Source organism: Sinocyclocheilus grahami, unplaced genomic scaffold, assembly GCF_001515645.1.
Source record: "Sinocyclocheilus grahami isolate Dianchi unplaced genomic scaffold, SAMN03320097.WGS_v1.1 scaffold427.1, whole genome shotgun sequence".
NCBI classification, from domain to species: domain Eukaryota; kingdom Metazoa; phylum Chordata; class Actinopteri; order Cypriniformes; family Cyprinidae; genus Sinocyclocheilus; species Sinocyclocheilus grahami.
The window spans coordinates 44953-69907 of record NW_015505606.1 but is presented as its reverse complement, the minus strand read 5'-3'; the positions used below and the strand labels follow the sequence as shown (position 1 = coordinate 69907).

The window sequence follows — 24955 nt, the reverse complement described above, 5'->3', positions numbered from 1 at the left end:
TCGCCCTCATGAAATGGTTGTTCAGGATGACTATGCTGAAACAGATCCTTGCGTGAATTTGCTCAGGAGACTGGTTCTTTTTGCTGGACGCATACTGGCCCCCCGCACTTTTATGAAATGCATGGACACGGCTCTCTCCCCTCTGAGACAGATGGGAATCCGCATTCTCAATTACCTCGACGACTGGCTCGTTCTGGCCCAGTCAGAGACAGAGTTAATATCACACAGGAACTTCCTCCTCAGCCACCTGGAGAGCCTGAGACTCAGGGGCAATTCTGCCAATAGAACAATTTTCGACTCAGCCCAAATGAGAGCTGTAGTCATGCCGGAACGGGCTCTGGCCATACGGAGGCTGGCGACCTCCTTCGAGATTGGTACCACTCGCCCTCTCAAAGCATTTCAAAGGATGCTGGGCCTCATGGTGGCGGCATTGCCAGTGCTACAGTTCCTAAAGGGGCACCATGTGCTACTCCAATTGGACAACATGTCTGTGGTGTCCTACATAAATCGCCAGGGAGACTTCTCCTTGAAGCGTCTCTTCACTCTGGCAGAGCGCTTCTTAGAATGGGCTCAACCCAACCTTCGCTCGCTGAGAGCAGTGCATATACCGGGCAAATTGAACCAAGGAGCGGATATGCTATCAAGGAGCAATGTCCCCTCAGGAGAGTGGACGCTCCATCCGCAGACGGTTCAGAGGATCTGGGAGATCTTCGGCGAGGCCGAGATGGAACTCTTCACCTCAAGAAGACAACTCTCACTGCCCAATTTATTTCTCAAAGACCAGGGACGCGTTGGCCCACGATTGGCCCAACCTCCTTTTTTATGCCTTTCCCCCGATCGCTCTGATCCCACAGGTAATCAGGTGAGTAAGGGAACAAAAACACTAGGTTCTCCTGGTGGCCCCCATTTGGATGAACCAGCTGTGGCTATCAGAGCTGACTCAGCTATTGATAGCGGCCCCAGTAGGCTGAATCTGCCTCGTACCCCTACCGTCCCTTCATGGGATCTGACCACTGTGCTGAGGGCCCTGAATTATAACATGCTACATTTATAATCAGGATTTGAGGAAGGATCTTGTACGACACTGCCTGTGGATGAAATCAAATATTAAACTATTACACTTTCCAATATTAATATTCTGTGATATTAACCTTTCGAGTGTGTGATTGTTTCCTGCAATTTTGATCCCAGGGAAAATTTATTTTATTCCACATCAAAAAACGATGATTAACTTTTTTTGTCCTACGCATACGCAAGATTTCTGTGTGGTGCAATGATGTGTCCTCTATATGTTGAGCCATACCATGATGTCATTATGAATGAATCCCTTGCGGTGGCGTGCAGGTTTGAGGTGTGGGTATTCCTCAGTACTGGTCACTCGTATCCCCCATGCTTTCTTCCAAGCCTCATACAGCTGAATATGGACTGGATATACACCAGAATGATGAGGGGCCACGGCATATCCCAGATCTACTGGAATACCTTGCTCCTGTAATGAGAAATACACAGAAATAAATATACTTTATAGCTGAATGTCATGCACATACACAAGCATATTACAATCTTTTATAAACACATATACACAAGTAATCGAGTACTGAAGTGGATGACTTACAATTTCAAAATATTTAACACCAATCAAAATTCAGAAAAGCTCCCATTCTTTTTCAGTGATCATTTGACTTTGAGGACTTTTCCAGGATATTTTCAATTTAATAAAGACATGGAATAAAAGACAAGAATCATTTCCTGAAGTATTTAAAATATGCACAGTTTATGGCCTTGACTTTAAAGTCAGCTCTTTAATATGAGCTCTTATATATATATATATATATATATATATATAGTGTCTGCGTAGGATCATGTACGATCGTTTGGGTTTTATGGCTTAAGAGACCCCTTTTAGCCTTTGACATTTGCATATAAATTACAGTCCTGGCCACAGTTTCTACATTTATATGGGTGCTAAATTGTCAAATGGTTCCCCCCACTATCAAGGAGATGGATGCTAAGCAGTCTACCACTATCATCTCCCCATCTGACTTCAAACAGTTTCCAAAGAGAAGTAAATGACCCCCGGTGCCAGGCACCAATGGGCCTGGCTGACCTGCAAAACTACACCATACACACAATACACAACACACACACGTATAGACAATAATTAATCAGTTACAATTGTATCTGGTATATGCATGTGTTGTTTGTATGTTTCCCTATTGTATTAGCCTAGTTACAACTCTTTATTTGTATTAGTTAGACTCTCAAAGCTTATATGCATGTATATGAGTGTATCTCTGCTTTAAGATCTTCTAGATGTTTCGTTCTTGGTATCAAAATGATCTGCTCTTTATTCCTCAAACAATGATGTACACTATGTGATCGTAAAATGCATCATACTATTTGTACCATATTTTGGGTAAAACTGCACCAATCCTCCATACCGGCCATAAACATGCAAATGGGCCATAAAGGGAGACAAAGAAAACTTCTCCCGCTCAAAAATTCAGGCCTGGTATTGGCTATTCCACCCAAAAGGTGGGTGTGGATAGGAACTCTCAAAAGTCATTTGCTCGCACTGATCTTTGCTCAGAAAACCTCTTCTTTTGAGATGACACTATCCAAGACTCCTCAAGACAGCGCAATCCTAACAACCTGCACACTTTGCCTATGTCTGCTAATACACTACTTTCTTTTTCTATTGGTCTCTGGAATTGCCAGTCTGCTGTAAACAAAGCAGATTTAATTACTTCTATTATTAGTAATTCAAAGCTAAATCTCATGGCCCTGACAAGAGACCTGGATCAAACCAGAAGACACTGCTACACCTGCAGCACTCTCCAATAATTTCTCATTTTCCCACTCCCCCCGTTTGACTGGAAGAGGTGGAGGTACTGGTCTGCTTATCTTTAATGATTGGAAATTGAATTCTTTACCATTTTTGGGTATCAACAGCTCCTTTGAATCTCATTCAGTTACTATTACCTACCCTCTTAAAATCTATTTTGTAGTTGTTTATCGACCCCCAGGACGACTAGGTAACTTCTTGGATGAATTAGATGTATTGCTCTCAACCTTTCCTGAGGATGGTACTCCCCTAGTTATGCTTGGAGACGTCAACATCCACCTAGATAAACCTCAGGCTGCAGACTTCCACACTCTACTTGCCTCTTTTGATCTCAACTGAGTAACTACTGCTACTCACAAATCAGGCAACCAACTGGACCTTATTTACACATGACACTGCTCCACTGATCATGTACTGGTTACTCCACTGCACACCTCGGATCACTTCCTCCTCACTCTTAACCTCAACATGATTCCTGACACAACACATACCCCTCCACATGTCATCTTTCGACGTAACCTATGCTCACTCTCACCCTCCCAGCTATCTGCTATGGTTCCATCTTCACTTCCTTCCCCTAAACTGTTAGCATCTTTTGATGCTAACAGTGCTACTGATACTTTCTGCTCCACTCTTACATCTTGTTTAGACACTGTCTGGTCCTTGTCTTCCAGGCCAGCCCGTACAACCCCTTCTGCCCCTTGGTTATCTGATGTTCTCCGCGAACATCGTTCTATGCTCAGGGCTGCTGAAAGGGTGTGGCGCAAATCCAAAATCCTACTGACCTTAATGTGTATAAGTCACTCCTCTCTTCCTTCTCTGCTAATGTCTCCACTGCTAAAAGGACATACTACCATAACAAAACTTAACAATTCGTCTAACTCTCGCATGCTCTTTAAAACATTTTCCTCGCTCCTTTGTCCTCCTCCTCCCCCTCCTGCATCAACTCTAATAGCTGATGACTTTGCCACATTTTTCATTAATAAAATTAAAAACACCAGTGCAAAATTTTCCACACCACAATCTGTCAAGCACATCTTACCAGCAAACATACACTCATTCACATCCTTCTCTTCACTATCTGAGGCAGAAGTCTCCAAACTCATCCTTTCTAATCATGCTACTACTTGTTCGCTTGATCCTATTCCATGTCATCTCCTTCAAGCCATTTCTCCTGCAGTTGTACCTGCACTCACTCACATCATTAACATATCTCTTCACACTGGTGTTTTTCCCTCAACATTTAAACAGGCTCGTATAACTCCACTACTTAAGCAACCCACACTTAACCCATCTCTTTTAGAGAACTACAGACCGGTTTCCCTTCTTCCTTTCATTGCAAAAACACTTGAACGAGCTGTGTTCAACCAAGTCTCTGCCTTTCTCACACAGAACAACCTCCTTGACAGCAATCAGTCTGGTTTCAGAAGTGGACATTCAACCGATACTTCCTTGCTCTCAGTTGTTGAAGCCCTAAGACTGGCAAGAGCAGATTCCAAATCTTCAATACTTATCTTGCTGGATCTGTCCGCAGCTTTTGACAAGGTTAACCACCAGATCCTCCTGTCAACCATTTGAAGGTCCTTCAAAGTATCTTGGAGAGGTGAGGTGTCCAAGTCGCAACATCTATGCACGTCACACCTCTGTTTATCAATTTGCACTAGCTACCAAGAGCTGCTTGCATAAAATTCAAGGCATTGATGTTTGCCTACAAAACCACCACTGGTTCTGCACCCCTTTACCTAAAGGAACATGCTTCACGACTCCTTGTTTAAGCTCTAGTTCTGTCCAGGCAGGACTATTGCAATGCTCTCTTGGCAGGTCTTCCAGCCACTAATATCAAACCTCTAGGTCCCTTTTAGACTTGACCTCTATTAATTTGCTGCTTGTTTTCTTTATTAAAAAAAACTAACACTAGCTTTCTAATCTTCTTGTATTCTATCTGTTTTCTTTTCATTTATTATACAATTAACAAAAGCAAAAAAGACTTCTAACACTAGCTTGCTCTATTCTTTTTCTATTCTATCTGTTTTCTTTTTATTTATTATATTATTTAAAAAACCCTTGCTATGTGTACTGCGTTAAGCTAACTGAGACTTGTTATAGCACTTGTATATCATTGCTTTTTTGTTGCTTCCATTTTCCTCATTTGTAAGTCGCTTTGGATAAAAGCATCTGCTAAATGACTAAATGTAATGTAAATATTGCGCTGTAAAGAGCAAAACTAGTTTTAACTCGTCTATAACTTGGCAAAGGACCATGGAATAAGCGGGATAATCAACGGCTATATATATATATATATATTTATTTATTAGGGCTGTCCTCGACTAAAAAATGGTCTGGATGACTAGTAGGCCTAGTCGTTCATTTGTAGCATTAGTCGACTAAACACACATTTACTAATAAACAATTTAAATCATAATAGGAGGAGGCTGCTTTAACATTTTAATAATTAATTGATAAACTACTGCTTTCTTTGTTTTCTGTTTAAGAGATGAAGTCGGCGACACAGACTCGTCATCTCCGCAGTTGTGGCAAAGCTGAACTTTCATTACTCCAGTCTTCAGTGCCACATGATACATCAGAAATCACTGTAATACATCCTATTGATTGTTGCTTGTCAGGATTGTGACTGGATATGACAAAAAAAACAACTCAGAATTACACTGACGAGAAAGCTTGTTATATGTCATAACTGGTTAGAACACACTGTGATGCATAAATGTATATAGACAAACATTTAGTACTGTTAGTACTGCATTAATTACACACTATCTGCTGAGTGCTTGAGTAGACAAAATTACAAAAAAATCCCATTTCCCCAACTCAGAATTACACTGACGAGAAAGCTTGCTATATGTCATAACTGGTTAGAACACACTGTGATGCATAAATGTATATAGACAAACATTTAGTACTGTTAGTACTGCATTAATTTATCTGCTGAGTGCTTGAGTAGACAAAATTACAAAAAAATCCCATTTCCCAGACAGAGACGCACACACATTTTTATAGCTGGTGCACTCATTCACGCTTATCTTCAGAGTTACACAGAGCTACCTCAGAGCTATTGATTCGAGACTTTATGATTTTTATGAAAAATCCATTTTCATTTTTAAATTTCTCTGGGCTAACTAATTAAAATCAGATAGGTGAGATAACAGACATCTAAAGAACAGCTGAGTCAATAACTGTATTTTGAGGTGAATTCTCAGATTGAACTTCCATATCATGAGGACCCAGTAATCCACATAATTTCCCTCAAGAGAATGTGCAAGCACACACACACACACACACACACACAGCCGCCCACATTCTTCATCCTCTCATGTACACTCATCTGTTAGCTTAGCTGCACAGCTCTCTGATTTAATCAAACCCCCAAACCAATAAAGTAAAATCAAAGCTGTCTTCTCTAGATGATCAAACTTCTGCTCGTGGCCCATTAAAATTCTCTGTCAGCTCGACTCTCACAGTCTCTGCCCTCTGAGCAGACAGACACTAGTCTGTTTAACTCTGTGCCCAGAGTCAAGCGCATGCTAACTGCTTGACCTTGGTAACTCATGTAGAAGATTTTTCCTGGGAAATTTTTGAAGTGTGCAGTTTGTTGATTGTCATTGACTATGAACAGATCCTTATGGCAGCTCTGAGAGAGGAAAATGTATTAAAGTCAGCATGAAATGGAATCTATTTTCTAAATGCATGTTGATCTCATTGTGAATGATTCATCCATGCATATGTTTAATTTTTTGAAGATCACATTAAGCCTGCCTACATCCAATCAGCAACCAATGACCCCATCCTACATTTTTCTTTTAAATAATCTGCTTTACTCAGATGTGCGTCACAATATTGAAAAATCTAGACTTCTAGAGAGATACAACTAACAAGCATACACATATTTGTTTTTCTATAATAGTGTAGACTTTCCACTGGCATCTAGTTTTTTTTATACTGAGCTAATGATATTTTCTATTTCCTAACCTTCACTTTTAAACCTGCAAATGACACAACCATCACATGAATCTTAATTAAGATATTATTTAGTATATTTATTTGTGCTTTTTTCCTTTCAGGCACTGTTGGCTGCTCCCCAAAATGTAGTTGATTTCAGGATTTACTATCCTTGTGGGGACATTTGGATTGCATAATATAAGCAAAACCTGACCCTCATACACACAGAGCAATAAACACCAGTGTTGGGGGCACTACTTTAAAAGAGTGTTGTCATGTTGTGATTTTAAAGTAGTTAAATAATTAATCTCAAAGGTATTTTTATTTTCTGTTCATTTCCACACAATAAACAGTTAAATGATTTATAATTATTCTACTTTATTTATTAATTATAAACTAATTATCATTTTATGATGTATATCTTAAGATAGAAAAAAATAGAATACTAGAGTCAAAAACATAGTAATGAACAGCACTGTTAAATGCAATATTTTGCTATAAAAACACAGAAAATACCACCAGAGACTTGATGCCACGAGCAGAGGTTTGCATTTGTGAAACATCTTTTTTTTTATTCAGTTCATTTAATGAATCATTTGAATAAAGTGAATCACTAAAGTTAATCTGGCTCCAAAGCTACAAATGAAAGAGAGGACATTGCGGGACAGCTTTTATAGGAGAATGTGTATGATTATTGTCTCAGATCTAAAGCAAACAATGTGATTTATAGAAATGTATTGTTTTGTTACACTACATTACTACTGTACTTGACAGAAAAAAGTAGCTTGTTGCTGCTGAAAAATTTAGTTAAGATGTAGTTAGTTTTGTGCAAAACAGTTAAACAACATACCCACAGTAAAAAAACAAAAACACATTAGGCTAATTTAATTTCCAATATTTCTATTTCTCAGATGGCGAAACACACTAAAAGCCATTTAAAATTCACTGTAATATGAAGGCCTCTTTATGGATAAAGATGAAATGATTGAAAATGATAATGTGGGGGGAAATAAACAACAAAGATAATAATTATATGGATAAATCAATGAGTAGCTTTATGAAACAGATTATTGTTTTCAAAAGAACTTTGTTAAATCTTAATTTTAGTCACATTTTAATGCAAACTGCATTTGCATAAAAAACTATTAGCTAAACTGCTCAAGCCGTAGCGCATGACTCAAATTATAATTTAGCTGGCGGTTATGTTTTCAGACAGAGGCTGTGCTTGTTTGTGACTTTCAGCAGGGGCACTTTACACTCTGTAGTTTATCACTCACGCCACCGTTCACATCACACGGCTGTATTTCAAATATTCAAACAGCCAAGTGACAGTGATGCTAATATGCAACCTAACAGTAAAGATGAAGTCTAGACATAGGCAGCTAGTGAGTACACAATCATCTACAATATGTTGCTGTATACATATCAGTATATAAACAGAATTTTGAATAATTTTTTTTCTGTAACTCACCATTAAAGAAGTAGTTCACCCCAAAATGAAAATTTGCTAAAAATGTACTCACCCTCAGGCCAATCTAAAATGTAGTTGAGTTTTTTTTATCAGAACAGGTTTGGAGAAATGTAGCATTACATCACATGCTCAAAACACTTGGCTTTTTGCTTCACAATATGTTAATTGATGGACTGGAGTCTTGTCGACTGTAGATTATATCAGCTGTTTGGACTCATTCTGACGGCACCCATTCACTGCAGAGGATCCATTGGTGAGAAAGTGATGTAATGGTACATTTCTCCAAATCTGTTCTGATGAAGAAACAAACTCATCTACATCTCGGATGGCCTGAGGGTAAATACATTTTTAGCAAATTTTTATTTTGGGGTGAACTATTCCTTTATTACAAAGTGTTACAAAAAGAAACAAAAGGCCAAACTACAAACCACAAGTGCACGAGTGGCACTGCACAACACAATGGATGGTTTTACTTGCGTGACAATTTACTTGTTCAGTGGGTCGTGCAGATATCCTCTCTCTAACGGTTCAGCCGCCGAGTTTGGCTTCCAATCAGCTCATAACTAAATAAAACAGGCTGTGTGACAATGATGAATGCCAATGATCACCCCACTGTGTGCCAGCAAACAGCTAGATTCTTTTCCTTTGAAATTCTCTTGGAAATCTGAATGTTTTTGTCACGTCTTAGTAGGGCATTCCTAATTTTTTATATATGATTTAGGAGATATATCTTGTCCATTTTATAAACAGGGAACGAAAAGGAGCAGACGAGTGAAAGGGATCAGGGAATGGAATGAGCCGGATTTGCACTCGGGTCGCTTGCATCAGTTTACAGTATGCGTATCACTCTGAAATACATGAAGGGTAAATATATGTCAGAGTATTACATTCTGCTAGCAAAGTGTCTTTGAGTGTGACATGAGAGTGCTGTTTCACAGAAAAAGGGGGACAAATAAATGCAGGAGTGTTACCGAGAGATAACTAAATGAGAGCACACACACGCTTACACTCACACTCTCCCTTGTTCGTGTGTAGGTTTCAATGATTCTGTCAAAATCATAAGAGGCACTTCTCTATTTGAGGAACAACTGAAGTCTCAAAGCACCTGTAAAACACACATAATTAGTGTTCATTTTCTCACAGTAAATGACACGACTCGCTGGCAGGCTAATGGTTCCTTAGGTGAATGGGTATTTCACTGGATGTGATAATACCTGGATGATGGTTTTGTTCACTGATTGTGTATGAGCAAGTTAGAGGTGTAGTTTTTCTCACCAAAGCGAAGTCTTTGTTCAGGATCATTTGTTCCATCAGAGAGGATTCATTGTGGAAGAGATGAGGCTGCATATGACTCCACATATGAGGAAACCACCAGAACTCATCAACATATTTCAACAACAGATCATCTCCATCATCTTCCTCCTGCGTACCTACACAAAAAAAAAACATGAGTTCATTAGCATACTGGGCATTTCCTTTGGGCCTGTGGAATTTAAAAGTTTGAAAGTATTTTAAAGATTTAAAGTCTGGGTCTGCAAACTGTAAGCATTAAAAAGTCCAACAAAAATACATATTTCATTACTTGAAATAAAATTAAACTAAATTAACAAAAAATAATCAACACTTTAGTATAGGGACCAATTCATATTTCTCACTATTAACTAGTTGCTTATTAGCATGCCTATTATTAACATATTGGCTGTTTATTAGTACTTATAAAGCACATATTCTGGATGGCTATATTCTACATCCCTAATCCTAACCAATACCTGAACTTAAAGGTGCAGTAGGAGATCTTGGAAAATGCTAACTTTAGCCTGATAGCACTGAAAGCGAACGTCCCACCTTCCCTTCAATCCCGTCCAAAGCCACGCCCCCTGACGCATATACGCTCACAGACCAGAATACCAGAGACAACATTACTACAATAGACTCCATCAGCGGTTCCCAATTCAAGTCCATGTTCTGAAGTAAACTTCAACGGATTTCCCCTGCTCAGGGAGTAGGGAGCAATGAACACTGTGTAGGGATCATATAGATCGGAACACAGTTCATGCACGTAGCTCACTTCTAACAAACTGGTTATCTGAATCGGGTGTGTTAACTAAGCGAGACACACAAAATATGCAGAGCGGGGCAGCGCGAGGACTGGAATTGGGAACCGCTGGGCTACATCGTGTCATTCACCGGTGAGAAAACTTTAAAAGTACTACAATACCAGGAAGGAAGTTCGGGTTGTTGATGTTTGTCTGCCATTCTCGCTCTGTCTGCACAGCGTGCGTGAATGCGCTGATGACATATCCTGTCTGCGCGAAGCGGGTATGCTAATACAGAGGTATGCTAATACATATATTGACAGGCAGGTAGGAAAGCCAAGCGGACCGAGCGTTTTGATTGGATGAACATTTCTTTGTCCTACGCCTATCACAGAATATATAAATACAGATAAAGACATTTAGATCACTTAACTTAATGATTGCTATAGGGATGTGAAGAGACTTTCAACATTTGTCCTACGCCTATCACAGAATATATAAATACAGATAAAGACATTTAGATCACTTAACTTAATGATTGCTATCGGGATGTGAAGAGACTTTCAACCAGCATAACAAAAAATGTTTCTGAAGACAATCACCTATTGCACCTTTAACAACTACCTTACTATTAATAAGCAGCAAATTAGGAGTTTATTGAGGCAAAAGTTGCAGTTAATGGTATCTTAATAGAAGGAATTGGACCTTTAAATAAAGTGTGACCAATAAAATATAAATACACTTAAACTTATTTAATTTCTTATATACTTATTTAATAGGTTGCCAAGGCAACACTGAAAAATAATGCTGATTTAAAATATTGAAACCTAAACTAAAACTAAAATCCATATAGACATATTTAAAAAAACTCTTTAACTAAACACTTTAACTAAAGTATCAATGATACTAAAATAACACTGGTCTCTTCCTGTCTATGTACGTGGTTCTTGTCCAGAATAAGCTACAATTTGCAAAAGTAATCAGTGACACTAATATAAACTTAATTTAGTTATCCACACACACACACACACACACACACACACACACACACACTTCAAAAACAGAACATGTGAACTCTAACAAGATGAACCAGAGAAACTTCAGAGTTGCTATGGCAGAGTTCTGTTACCATGCCAATCAGAATATTACTTTTTATAGCAGTGTGATCATGTATGTTGTAACCAATTAGTATTTACAGTTTATCTTTTAACACATTTTATCTTTTAACACACACATAGTTACCTGTATGGAAGAATTTACCAGAAAATCCCAGGTTAAAGGTGAAGTTAGAAATGTACGACCTCAGCATGTTCTGTGTTTCTAGAAGAGCCTGGAAGATAAAAACATCAAACATTAGAAGCTGAAGATTGCACGGTTGACTGCCTATCCACTGCTCAGTACTTGTCCATTCATCCATTATATATCAATATAAAAAAAACTCTTTAACTAAACACTTTAACTAAAGTATCAATGATACTAAAATAACACTGGTCTCTTCCTGTCTACGTATGTGGTTCTTGTCCAGAATAAGCTACAATTTGCAAAAGTAATCAGTGACACTAATATAAACTTAATTTAGTTATCCACACACACACACACTTCAAAAACAGAACATGTGAACTCTAACAAGATGAACCAGAGAAACTTCAGAGTTGCTATGGCAGAGTTCTGTTACCATGCCAATCAGAATATTACTTTTTATAGCAGTGTGATCATGTATGTTGTAACCAATTAGTATTTACAGTTTATCTTTTAACACATTTTATCTTTTAACACACACATAGTTACCTGTATGGAAGAATTTACCAGAAAATCCCAGGTTAAAGGTGAAGTTAGAAATGTACGACCTCAGCATGTTCTGTGTTTCTAGAAGAGCCTGGAAGATAAAAACATCAAACATTAGAAGCTGAAGATTGCACGGTTGACTGCCTATCCACTGCTCAGTACTTGTCCATTCATCCATTATATATCAATCAACTATAATATACACCACAATATTGAACTTTTTGAATTAACATCATGCGGTAGTATATGTGTGCACGGTCTGAGTATATGCATATAAGGATGTGATCGATCTTTCCGGGATGAGTAATGGCATTTGGGTTTGGCAGGTGCCTCCTTGCAGCAGTTCCAATAAAACAGTCTAATATATTTCTAGCCTAAGACACCATGCAAATACAATCAATATCTGTCTGACAACTGACAGTGAGTGTGAGTGTGTGTGTCACTGTTTTGCAGGATATATGGTAATATCGCAGAAGGCAGGAAGGGGCGTGTTGGCTGACTTAGACGGTGTCATCAAGTCATTACTCACAGAGCTCGGGAAGATATGCTGACACACACTCTGGCACACAGGCAGACACACACGAACGGGACCCAGGAGACACATGTAATATATTTGATTTTATCCTCCAGTGAGAGTGTGGCAGTTATCTCTGATGACATTTTGGTAATTAATTCCATTTACATTCAACTAAACATCAGCAACAAAATCAGCACAGGTACTCGCATCCTAGTAATCAAATCAGCTTGCCCACGTGACTGTGTGCCAGTCTATGTGCGCTTTGCATCTTAACCTAATAGAGTGGCATTTTGATCGAGCGCTCATTAATTTAAAATGATCTGGCCTCATCTAATTCAATGTTCATGCCGTAATGTGATATTACTAAAACGGAGACTTTTGGTGAGATGCCTTTTTGAATATTGATCGGAGTGTGTTATGTGTCTTTTGGGAGGTTCAGCCTGATGTTCGATGGCTCGTGGCTCAGGAAGCAAGGTAAAGGGGAGTGAGTAAGTTACACCAACTCTTGCATCAAGGTATCTGTATCTGTATGTGTTTTTCATGTGATAATTTAAACAGGAAGTATCCATCAGTATTTAAGCACATGGCAAATGGACTATGTACACTGAAAGAAATTTGGTGTCGAAACAATTTTCACTCAGAAATTGCTAGTAAATTTTGCAAATGATTACAAAGAAACAGCAAGTAACACATCGAATTAAAACATTACATTTTTATAAGTATAAAACTGAAGTTTTTTTTTTAACATTTGAAGTTTTAATGACTTCTTTGCCAAAACATTTGATTGGTTTCAGCAACATATTTGAATTAAAGTAAATTTATTGCAATAACGGCCTTGTTTATGATATTTGGAATTAATAAGATGACCTAAAGGAGTGGAGTTTTTTTTGTCTACCTACTGTAAATGTAAAAAAAATTGGGGGGGAAAATTTTGTGATATTTGCTTTTTGTGGTTGACCCAATTTTTCCATCACAATGTACAATATAAATATTTACAATGTAAATATTGTAAGAATATTTACGTAATAAAAATATAATAAAAATGTATATAAGTAGTAAAAAGCATCAGAGTCAAACTCTACACTCTTAAAAATAAAGGTGCTTCAAAAGGTTCTTCAAGCGATGCCATAGAAGAACCCTTTTTAGTTCCACAAAGAACCATTCAGTCAAAGGTTCTTTAAAGAACCATCTCTTTCTTACCTTTTTGTAATCTGAAGACCCTTCTTTCGCCACAAAGAACCTTTTGTGAAACAGAAAGGTTCTTCAGATGTTAAAGGTTCTTTATGGAACCATTTAGACTTATTGTCATTTATAATAACCAAAACCTTCACATGCTTTACTCCCGTATTATATTATTTCTGGTTTGAGGGTTTGAGGGTTACTGTAAATTTTGAGCCTTTGGCTTGAACTACATTTTTATAAACCAGTCTTTTGTGTCTCACTCCAGGCAGTTTATGGTTAAGGGTGTTTATGGGGTTCAGCCTATGATTATTCGGTGAGAAGTTTCTTCCAGGACAAACAAACAGTGTTAAGTCTGTGAACCTACTTAACACATTGTGCAAAGCGTTCACATGTACAGGATTTATCACAACAGTTTTACACTGGGTGTGAATTACAAGGAGGTTTAGGGAGGACTAGAGGGATCTAGATCATCTAATTAAAGAGGAAATTGATGTTATACAATTGATGTCAAAATGAACCATTTAAAAAACATATATGCTTAGCAGCCTGAATTTTACATATTAAGTTTAAACAGCTTGTGAAGCTTAATATAATTAATATATATCATATTATAACAATACAATATAATTTCACCCTCCCCATGAGTCATACTATTGACATTGCCTGAGCTGTCTAATACATAAATGCATAGAACAAAATGTCATGGAAAATTTTAGATAATAAACCACTCAGTGAAATTGGAATGGGTAGAATTATATCTTATAATGCATTTGCCACATCTCGCTATGAAGCTTACCAAAAGTATTGTTAAAAATATTTAAAACAATTTTTTGAAAAATAGGCTAATACTATCGTCTATTGAAGCAGCATATTTCGTTTACAAAAGTAACCACAAAAGTTTCAAACCTTCAGAAGAACAAGACTAACCTCCACAAACTGTGTCCTGGAAATTTATTTTATTTAAACTAGAAATAAACAGTAAATATTTGCAACCTGATATTTAATATTTGATTTTGATTTTATATAATCTAATTTACATTTTTAGCATTATTCATGTTAAAATATGCTGCTTCAATAAATGATAGGGTTAACATATTTATAGTTTGTTATTCCACAACACTCTGGATAAGCTTTATAATCTATAAACATCAGAAAAACATATACATAAAAAAACATTTTTCTCTCTCTAATGTTTCTAACTAATCAAAAATGCCATAAAATATATTTCTGCATAATATGAGTCATACTATTGACATTGCCTGAGCTGTCTAATACATAAATGCATAGAACAAAATGTCATGGAAAATTCTAGATAATAAACCACTCAGTGAAATTGGAATGGGTAGAATTATATCTTATAATGCATTTGCCACATCTCGCTATGAAGCTTACCAAAAGTATTGTTAAAAATATTTAAAACAATTTTTTGAAAAATAGGCTAATACTATCGTCTATTGAAGCAGCATATTTCGTTTACAAAAGTAACCACAAAAGTTTCAAACCTTCAGAAGAACAAGACTAACCTCCACAAACTGTGTCCTGAAAATTTATTTTATTTAAACTAGAAATAAACAGTAAATATTTGCAACCTGATATTTAATATTTGATTTTGATTTTATATAATCTAATTTACGTTTTTAGCATTATTCATGTTAAAATATGCTGCTTCAATAAATGATAGGGTTAACATATTTATAGTTTGTTATTCCACAACACTCTGGATAAGCTTTATAATCTATAAACATCAGAAAAACATATACATAAAAAAACATTTTTCTCTCTCTAATGTTTCTAACTAATCAAAAATGCCATAAAATATATTTCTGCATAATTTGTCATTTTTCATTGGCAGTTTTCTTGAATAACTGAAGTGCATAAGGGAAATATATCTAAAATATACACCAACAAATATTTGTAACTTGTAAATACCAACATCAGCCACTAGGAATGGGTGTTTCTGCCAAGATTACAACTGGCATCACTTCTATGGCCTGCACTAATCCAGATGCTGTGTCTGGATACTAGTGGCATTGGAAAATTGCCATTGGCTTTCAGAAAAAAAACACACATACACAAAAGCCTCATTCCCAGACTCACAAACTGTCTTTGCCAGCATCAAATAGAGATCGCACACATTTAACCTAATTTTTAAATTTATTGTCTTTGGTTGACCTAAAATGCCTTGGATGAACTGAAGTGGTGGAATTACTCATTTGAATTCATTAATCAGCTTCAGCCTAATAAGTAACCGCATACGCTCCGATCCACTGAGCTAGTAATCAGACAAAGTAATCAGAGCATACAATGATACGGTTTCTTTAAGGAAAGTGCATTCTACTGACTTTTTCTCCACAGAAATTTAATCAGTGCCCTTAAGACGTAATGGAGACATGTATAATTCACTTGCTCAATGCAGGTGTGCAGTACAAATGGACAGTTTCCTAAGATTTTTTTTGCAGAATTGTCTTTAACTGAAGGCGATGTTGAAATAAAAGTTCAATATTCTTGCATAAAATAGACTTCATTAATATAATACTGGAGAGTTTCATAAAAACAATTTTTGAAAAGTAATATTTAGGGGCTTCTTTTCCTGGAGGCAACACTATGTGACAATGGAAAGAAATTAATCAAACTCTTTGCCATTGCTTAATATGAAACACTGCTACATGACGCAAACTAATGAAAATTGTCTTTTTTTATTTGATTAAATGCCAAGTAAATACTAAGAGGTAGATATTTAATAATGGACGATGAAAAAAAACCCATCTGAACACTAATCATGCTGGCCTTCGTTATGTTCATATCCATTAGACTGTCGCACAAATTGCTTCTAGGCAAAAATTATATTTAAAGAATTGCAAATAGCATACAATTAATTTAGATTAAATGTTTGAAATTGAAGTTTACTCATTAACAAATGTGAATATGTCACACTTTCTTTACTGACCATATTATTGTTATCGTATATGCGTCGTGTTTACAAAGCAAAGAAAATTTGGTGCAAAGTTTGTTACATATTGTTCAACAGAAGGTTAACAGAGACAGTCAATGTGTCAAACTGATATGTAAGTGCTTTTTTTATTTATTTCACAGGCTCCTTTTGAGCACATAAAATTATTCCAAATGTTTCCCCAAAACTACAATCAAATATAAACAACTGTAAGTTTATCAGTTAGTTCATAGTGTTTAGATCCTCATAAAAGAACAGTGAGGGGGAGAAAGGGACTGATAACCAGAATTAAGGTCCTTGCACACTGAGTCCGAAACTTTCGTATGCGTTTTTCCATTTTTTTCGTATTCGTCATCCTTTCCTATCAAAATGCTTGCTATGGATGCGAAAACGCAGAAAATCGAACCTGGTACGAATTTTTTTTCATGACGGACGAAAGTATCGGAGGCAGTGTGTAAACGTGATTGACACAACGTGAGGTTGTATTTATTTTTCAACATGCTGAAATTTCAGACGAAAAATTCGGACTTAGTGTGCAGAGACCTTTAATCAGATTAACTGGCTTTTATTAGACTGCAGAGTGAGCAAATTATATTTAAAGATTGCCAACACAGCTGTGCTTCATTTCATTTCACATACATATGTAGACGACCCTGTGGCGAGGGATAAAAAACACACATCCGTGTCGAGACCGGTGTATGTTTATCACTTATTCTTTATATCTTTTACCTATCAAACGCACTGCTCTCTTTTGGGTTCTTACATTATCTCGTCTCATCCTTCACTCTTTTAACTGAACGTTTCTTTTTCTCTCCTCTCTTCTCGCGTCTCTCTGCTGACATTGAGGGCTGAACAGGGAGAAGACAGAGTGACAGAGATGCATGTTAATGACCTGAAAGCACTGATCGATTCCTCACAGGGGAGAGATAGAGGGAGAGGGAAGGAGGGAGAAAAGAGTGAAAGTGGTGGAGGGAAGGAGGAGGGGACCTGTTGAAATGCTGACAAATAGCTGAAGACATCTGGGCAGGCAAGAAGACGAACATGCCCCCAGAGAATGACAGAGAGAGAGGGACAAAGAAAGAGAGAGAGAGCCATTTCTAGAGTTTTGTTAGCAACATGTTTCTTAAATAGTAAACTGACAAACCAACTATCTATCTATCTATCTATCTATCTATCTATCTATCTATCTATCTATCTATCTATCTATCTATCTATCTATCTATCTATCTATCTATCTCTGTCCGTCCGTCCGTCCATCCATCATCCATCCATCTATCCAATATATGTATCAAGTTTACCTCAGCCAGTTCATGTTAGGTCTGTGTTTAATTACTTTCTAAAGCCATAAAGCTCAACATGGTCTGTTGTGGATCAAATATGCTTTTCAAAGGCAGACTATGTGCATATGTGTACATCAGTGTGCGTGCACCAGGGGATCCGGGAAAGGCTCCACATGTAATATTTATTGGACATGAAATCATTGCTTATTCCTGAGGCCATGAGAAAAAGGAGCATGCATATATACTGTAGTACATGCCTATTAATCTACCTCAGTGAAGCCTCATTCTCAGATTACTGGAGGAAAAATGCTACTGTCAATTAGTTTTTTTATGTTTGACTGTGTGTGTATTCTTTCTTTTTGGTAACACTGTTCATTCTTTATGCATATATACAAAATATGTCCTATGTCATGTGGGGTAGAAGAATACAGTGGGAAGATGAAGCCATCTAAATGATGTAGGGTTGTGTGTGACATTGGACTGTTTCCTGTGGGACCAAAAGTGGTCTCCCTCATGAAAGTTGAATAATTTTGTAAGTTGCAATTTTTTATTCCTGTACAATAAAAGGCATATAAGCATTTACATTTCAATGACTGGTACCAATATAAACATATGACCATGTAATTTTATAAACTGTAATTTATCTCAGCAATAGCACTATTCCAGAGCACAATAATTCTGATTAAAATATACTTTTTTTCCTGAAATATTTTGCATCCAAAAATCCAAATACATATATTTTCTTTCTTCTGTACAGAAAGCTTACTGAACTGAGACTTCAAAACCAATGCACACACTGAACCATCATTTTTGTGTGACGTTACAGCCAGTGATTACATGCATGTTCTTATGAAAAACAGCAGATCTGACATGTGACATTCATGCAACCCTTAGTGAAATATAAATGTATTTGAAATACATTTATTTCATTCTAAGTATACTATAAATAAATTTACATACTTATGTATGTTAATAAAAATACCCTGCATTTGTACTTTTAGTTTACTAAACTGGTATAGTTAAAGCCTGCAAAATTGGAACAACTAATTTTGTACTTAATGCCTTTTAATTGTGCGGAAGTAGTGCTGAAGTCCAACTAAAGATATACTGAAGTATATCTGAATGTGCTAAAGTGAAACTATTTCAAGTATTCTTCAGGTATACTTTAAATATCTTGCATTTAAGACTGATATTATTCAAAGATCATACAATCCTCATCAATAGTGACATTAAAATATTGTATGCTTAATATTAAGAAATGTGCATTGCGCACAAGTAGTACTTCCAAATAAAGTTTAAGTATAATTTTTATATCAGTAAGTCTCGAGCAGTATGTAAGTAAATATGTTAATACATTTGAACTATAGTATGAAGTAAATGTAAATACATTACTTTTTCACTAGGGACATATGGATGGATACGTGATAAATCAACTACTCTGCAAAAGGACTTGACTGGACTGACCACAGTATTTTAAACAAATTTTATTTAGACAAACAAATTACTTATCAAATATGCAAACATTGTTTTTTTGCCTCTGAAGTTGCATTTGAAATTCTCTTGGCTCAGAAATTTGAGGAGGCACGTGCCCACTCAGTTTGAATGGACATGACTCTTCTGACGCTGTTACTATTATATCGTGTTCACAGATGTAGGTGGATGAATGTTTTTAACAGAACTTTCCTTTAGAGATTCATAGCTGCAACAGAAAACACTCCATCTGACCTGAGATGCAGTGGAAACAACAGCTTTGCATAATGTGTATCTTTCTTGCTTACACAGGGGCATCTCTACAACAGGACGTTAACACATCCGCCCTAAATGTACAAAGCACTTCCAGGCTCTTTTTTGGGTAAAATCTGAATTAGAAGGGGCATGAACCATGATACAGACGCAGAGAGGATGAGTATCATCTAGATAAACTATGCTTTTTTTAAGCAGGCGATTGCTAAAGCTTGTACATTTGTATTAGTATAAAAAGGGCGGATATGAAGAATAAGACAAAAATAAAGGTGGAAGAGAAGTAAGGTTGGCAAAAAGAAATAATCCCACACAAATGCCAAACATATTGTTGTCACAGCAACACTCTTTTCTCAGCAACAGCTTTCTGTTTCCCCTCCCTCTTACCACCCTCTTTCTGTCTCTGTTTAATGTAAATACATTACTTTTTCACTAGGGACATATGGATGGATACGTGATAAATCAACTACTCTGCAAAAGGACTTGACTGGACTGACCACAGTATTTTAAACAAATTTTATTTAGACAAACAAATTACTTATCAAATATGCAAACATTGTTTTTTTGCCTCTGAAGTTGCATTTGAAATTCTCTTGGCTCAGAAATTTGAGGAGGCACGTGCCCACTCAGTTTGAATGGACATGACTCTTCTGACGCTGTTACTATTATATCGTGTTCACAGATGTAGGTGGATGAATGTTTTTAACATGTTCTTTCCTTTAGAGATTCATAGCTGCAACAGAAAACACTCCATCTGACCTGAGATGCAGTGGAAACAACAGCTTTGCATAATGTGTATCTTTCTTGCTTACACGGGGGCATCTCTACAACAGGACGTTAACACATCCGCCCTAAATGTACAAAGCACTTCCAGGCTCTTTTTTGGGTAAAATCTGAATTAGAAGGGGCATGAACCATGATACAGACGCAGAGAGGATGAGTATCATCTAGATAAACTATGCTTTTTTTAAGCAGGCGATTGCTAAAGCTTGTACATTTGTATTAGTATAAAAAGGGCGGATATGAAGAATAAGACAAAAATAAAGGTGGAAGAGAAGTAAGGTTGGCAAAAAGAAATAATCCCACACAAATGCCAAACATATTGTTGTCACAGCAACACTCTTTTCTCAGCAACAGCTTTCTGTTTCCCCTCCCTCTTACCACCCTCTTTCTGTCTCTGTTTCTCTATCCATGTATATTTATACTGGCATCTTATCTTAGCAAAACTTTATTTAACAAAACTATAACCTTCCCTATTGGGCCAGAGCTGTGTTCATATACATTTTTATGCCTTAAATGTTTTTTTTTACAATAAATTGAACATTGTTACAAATTCTACAGAATTAAAAATGTCAATCGGCTGAAACTGCAAGAAAGATTTTTATAGTTTTGAAATATAAAGCCCACAATGCCCTCTACTAAAATGTCTGTTAATCACACAAATTGAGTCAAAGTCTGATTCATTTTAGTGAATCAGTTTATTTTCATTTTTCATTATGTTTTCAACCCCAGTATTACACTGATTTTAGTTTTATAGGTTTAGTGTAAATCTATGTGTATTAATATGTTGAGGTTGGTGCCCTAATTGATATTGTTGTTTTATTTGACTGAATATCATTTAAAGTTGACATTCCCTTATCTTCAATGTAGTTAGCTACTTTTTGTTATTTGTAAACAATTTTTCATAAGGGTAGATTGTCTGTACTTTAAATTTTATGTAGCTTGGCAAGTAGCTTCCCCAACACGGCTCATGATGTGTCAAGTGTGAGAGGACACACATGTGTGAGTGTGTTGTTGACGTGAGTGTGCGGCTGAAAATGAAGACAGCTGCTTAGCAACCTTCTTAGCCCTTTAACGGAAACACACATACACCAGCTCCATCTTACTCAGAGAAGAAATATCATTGGATCAATACTTTCTGAAAATAGGTCTGGTGTGTGAGTTTTTTATCTGGTTGGACTGTGCTTGACCTCCTGAAGCTCAGATTTAACATCAGACTGATGCTTCAGTTTCAATCTGCTCTAAAAGTGTCAGGTTCACATGACTTTCAAACTACCAAAATCACTGCACTGTTTGCATTATACAACATTCTTTCAGTCTGTTGGCTTGTTAGCATAACGGAGCGCACACTACACAATCAAGCACAATTTACAAAATCTCTGACCTACAGGTTTTCCCGTTCAGTGGAGTCTGTTTATACAAAAGAAACTAGAAATTGCCACTGAAATTGGGACTTTGCCAGAAATGTAGTATAAGAAACAGGTGGCTGTCCAAGTTGGTGTGTGCACTCATTTTTGGTCTTTTTGCCTTTATTTAGACTCAACTAATTAGATTGTACAGGAAGCAAAGTGGAAAAATGGGGGATGAGATTGGAAAAAACATAAACTGGTACTCGAACCAGGTCACTCAAAGTATATTCTGTGAGAAAAAAGAAAAAAGAAAGCAACTCTTCATTTTCTGCTTCATCATTGGCTGTGGTCATTGTTGCTACAGTACATTTCTGTAAATTTTTTCTCACTACAAGTTTATGCACCAATAATACCAAACATTAGGATTTTGAAATGTGTCAAAATATCAGAATTAATCACTGAACAAATGCAAATAAATGTGTAGCATAACTATTACTAAAAACTGTTAGTTCTACATTCACAGATGGCATGAACCACCCACAGTGGAAAGAAAACTGGGAAAGCACTTGCTCAATCTGGCAAGCTCTAATCTGACAACTTCCGGGAGTAAGGGCTCACAGGGGATTTTTATCAGTCCACAGGGAAGAGAAGTCATGTTAACAAGGAACTGGTTGATTCAATAAGCACTTCAGGGCAGAATTTGGGATGACTATGAGTTCCTACATATTTTCCGCTACTGTTTTCTTCACAACAGTTTGTGGAGACTGATGCACATCAGAAAAGCTGCTCCTAAACAGCAAATAAAACATAAAAATGGCAGTTGGTAAGGTAGCTTTATAGCTTTACATGTCGGACAAAATGTCTCTTTCAGTCTAAGTGGGCGGTTCTTGGTCAGATGCAGCTGTACTGTGGATTAGACCTCATGACATTCATTCTACGTTTTTTTTTTAACAAGACCACATTCAAATTTCACTGTACATTTGCTTTGTTGATCTGGAATACACAACACAAAAACAGAATAAATCCACAAGGAACATTCTTGAAATCCATTTCTACAAGTCGTATGGGCCTCAGAAGGAATAGTTCACCCAAAAGTGAAAATTTGCTGGCAATTTACTCACCCGTATGCCATCCAAGATGTAGATGATTTGTAGAAATGTAGCATTACATCTCTTGCTCACCAGTGGATTCTCTGCAGTGAATGGGTGCCATCAGAAACAGAGTCAAACAGCTGATAAAAACATCACACTAATCCAAGTACACAAGAAATCCACACAACTCCCTTCAGTCCATCAATTAACATCTTGTGAAGCAAAAGTGAGTGTAATAAATATATTCATCAATAAACTGTATTAACTTCACACCATTGCTTCCGGCTAGACTATTCCTTCATAATCCTAAAAAAGTCCTCTATCTGTTATATTGCATTCTCCAGTGAAAAAGTCATCTCATCTAAATCAGGAGAGAAATTTACACTGTTTAGAAAACTAAAAACAGTCCAAAACAAATATGTTGGTAGATTTTAATATGAGAGGACAACAGGGGATTTACTTTTTTACTGAAGGATGCATTATTATGGATTATGGGATTTGAAAACTTTAAATGGCTTAAAGTTAAAATGCCTTTGTGATGGATTTGTTTCTTATACAAACACAGTTATTCACTTCACACAACCTTAACAGATGGACTGGAGTGGTGTGGATTGCATGTGGAGTATTGTGATGTTTTTATCAGTTTTTTGTTTGTACTCCCATTCTGATGGTACCCATTCGCCGAAGAGAATCCATTGGTGAGCAAATGGATGTATTTCTAAATTTCTCCAAATCTGCTCCCATGAAGAAACAAATTCATCTATATCGTGAATGGTCTGAGGGTGAGTACATTTTCAGCATTTATTTTTTTTTCATTTTTGGGTGAACTATTTCTTTAACTCCCTTTAAATCACTTTTTCTCTCTTCAGAAGTGTCTGTAACGGAAATGAGTGGCTGTTCTGTTCTTCTCTCTCATTTCCCTTGTTTTCTAACCCATATTTGTGTGTATGTTTGAGCTGGTGTGTGAGAGGAAGGCTTCAGGAGTCACTTTGATTCTGCTCTCTGTCTCTGTCTGAATGTGTGCAGGTATAGTTTTGATATTGTGAATCTCTTCGCTGTGATTCTGTCATACAGTACATGTTGAAGTCAGTGTGCAGTTGAAGAAGTGGCAGCTTTGGTTTTAATCATCATCTACAGTATATGCTGCTTCAAAGCCAACAATCATACTCACCATGCAGACTCACACACACACACACACACACACACACACACAAACCAGCTGTAAGTGTACTGGGGCCACAAGATATAGCTAACAGTCTCAATATTTATGCATTTGCTTTGAAATGAAAAGAGCGATTTGTTTCAGAGAAACCATTATTTCGACCAACTAGCATTTGAAGCCAATTAGAATTCATGCAAGATGTCAAGTACAATCAAAATCCAGTTAAACAATAATTAATTAATTCCATGGTTTTCCACAACTGTAAGCAATACGCATAGTAATAAACTGCAATATTTATTTATATATATTTGCCTCCAACATTTTAATACATAAAAAAGCTACACAGGGACTTCAGTGAACATTTTTGAGTGATGGCAAAAATGAATCATTGAATCCATTCACTGAAATAGTCTGATTGACCTAAATGAACTAAAACAGAGTGCAGCTGAAGAGATAATAGTCGTCTTTATTATTTGTTGCTTTTTGATTTTAGAACCGTATTTGATATAAATAGGCATTAAATGCTATCATGCTTGATGTTAAATCATACAAATATATACAAAACCATAACGTTAGTGACCCTCAAAACTGTTTTTGGAAAATAATAAAATCATAAAAAAGGTGGTAGGCTAATTCACAATATCTTAAAAATGTTTGGGGCCAGTAAGATGTTTTTTTTTAAAGCAAGTAATACTTTTTTAGGGGTTATGCGCAAAAAACTTCCTTATTCTGTAAAACAAGTCGTATCCCTTCCAGTTCAGGTCATTGTGAATGCTTTGTTTGATGTTGTTTTACTCAAGACACCTTTAAGGG

The 24955-nt window shown here is 36.6% G+C and overlaps 1 protein-coding gene across 1 annotated transcript in view; it reads right to left on the bottom strand.

The window, feature by feature from the left end:
* LOC107551574 (bifunctional heparan sulfate N-deacetylase/N-sulfotransferase 4-like) overlaps positions 1-24955 on the bottom strand; it is a 67717-nt gene that overhangs the window by 35824 nt on the left and 6938 nt on the right. Inside the window, exons 3-5 of the mRNA XM_016233218.1 lie at positions 12095-12182; positions 9546-9700; positions 1304-1489 (exon numbers count right to left, since the gene is read on the bottom strand). Of these exons, the coding sequence (XP_016088704.1) occupies positions 1304-1489; positions 9546-9700; positions 12095-12182 (429 nt within the window). The remainder of the gene's footprint in view (positions 1-1303; positions 1490-9545; positions 9701-12094; positions 12183-24955) is intronic.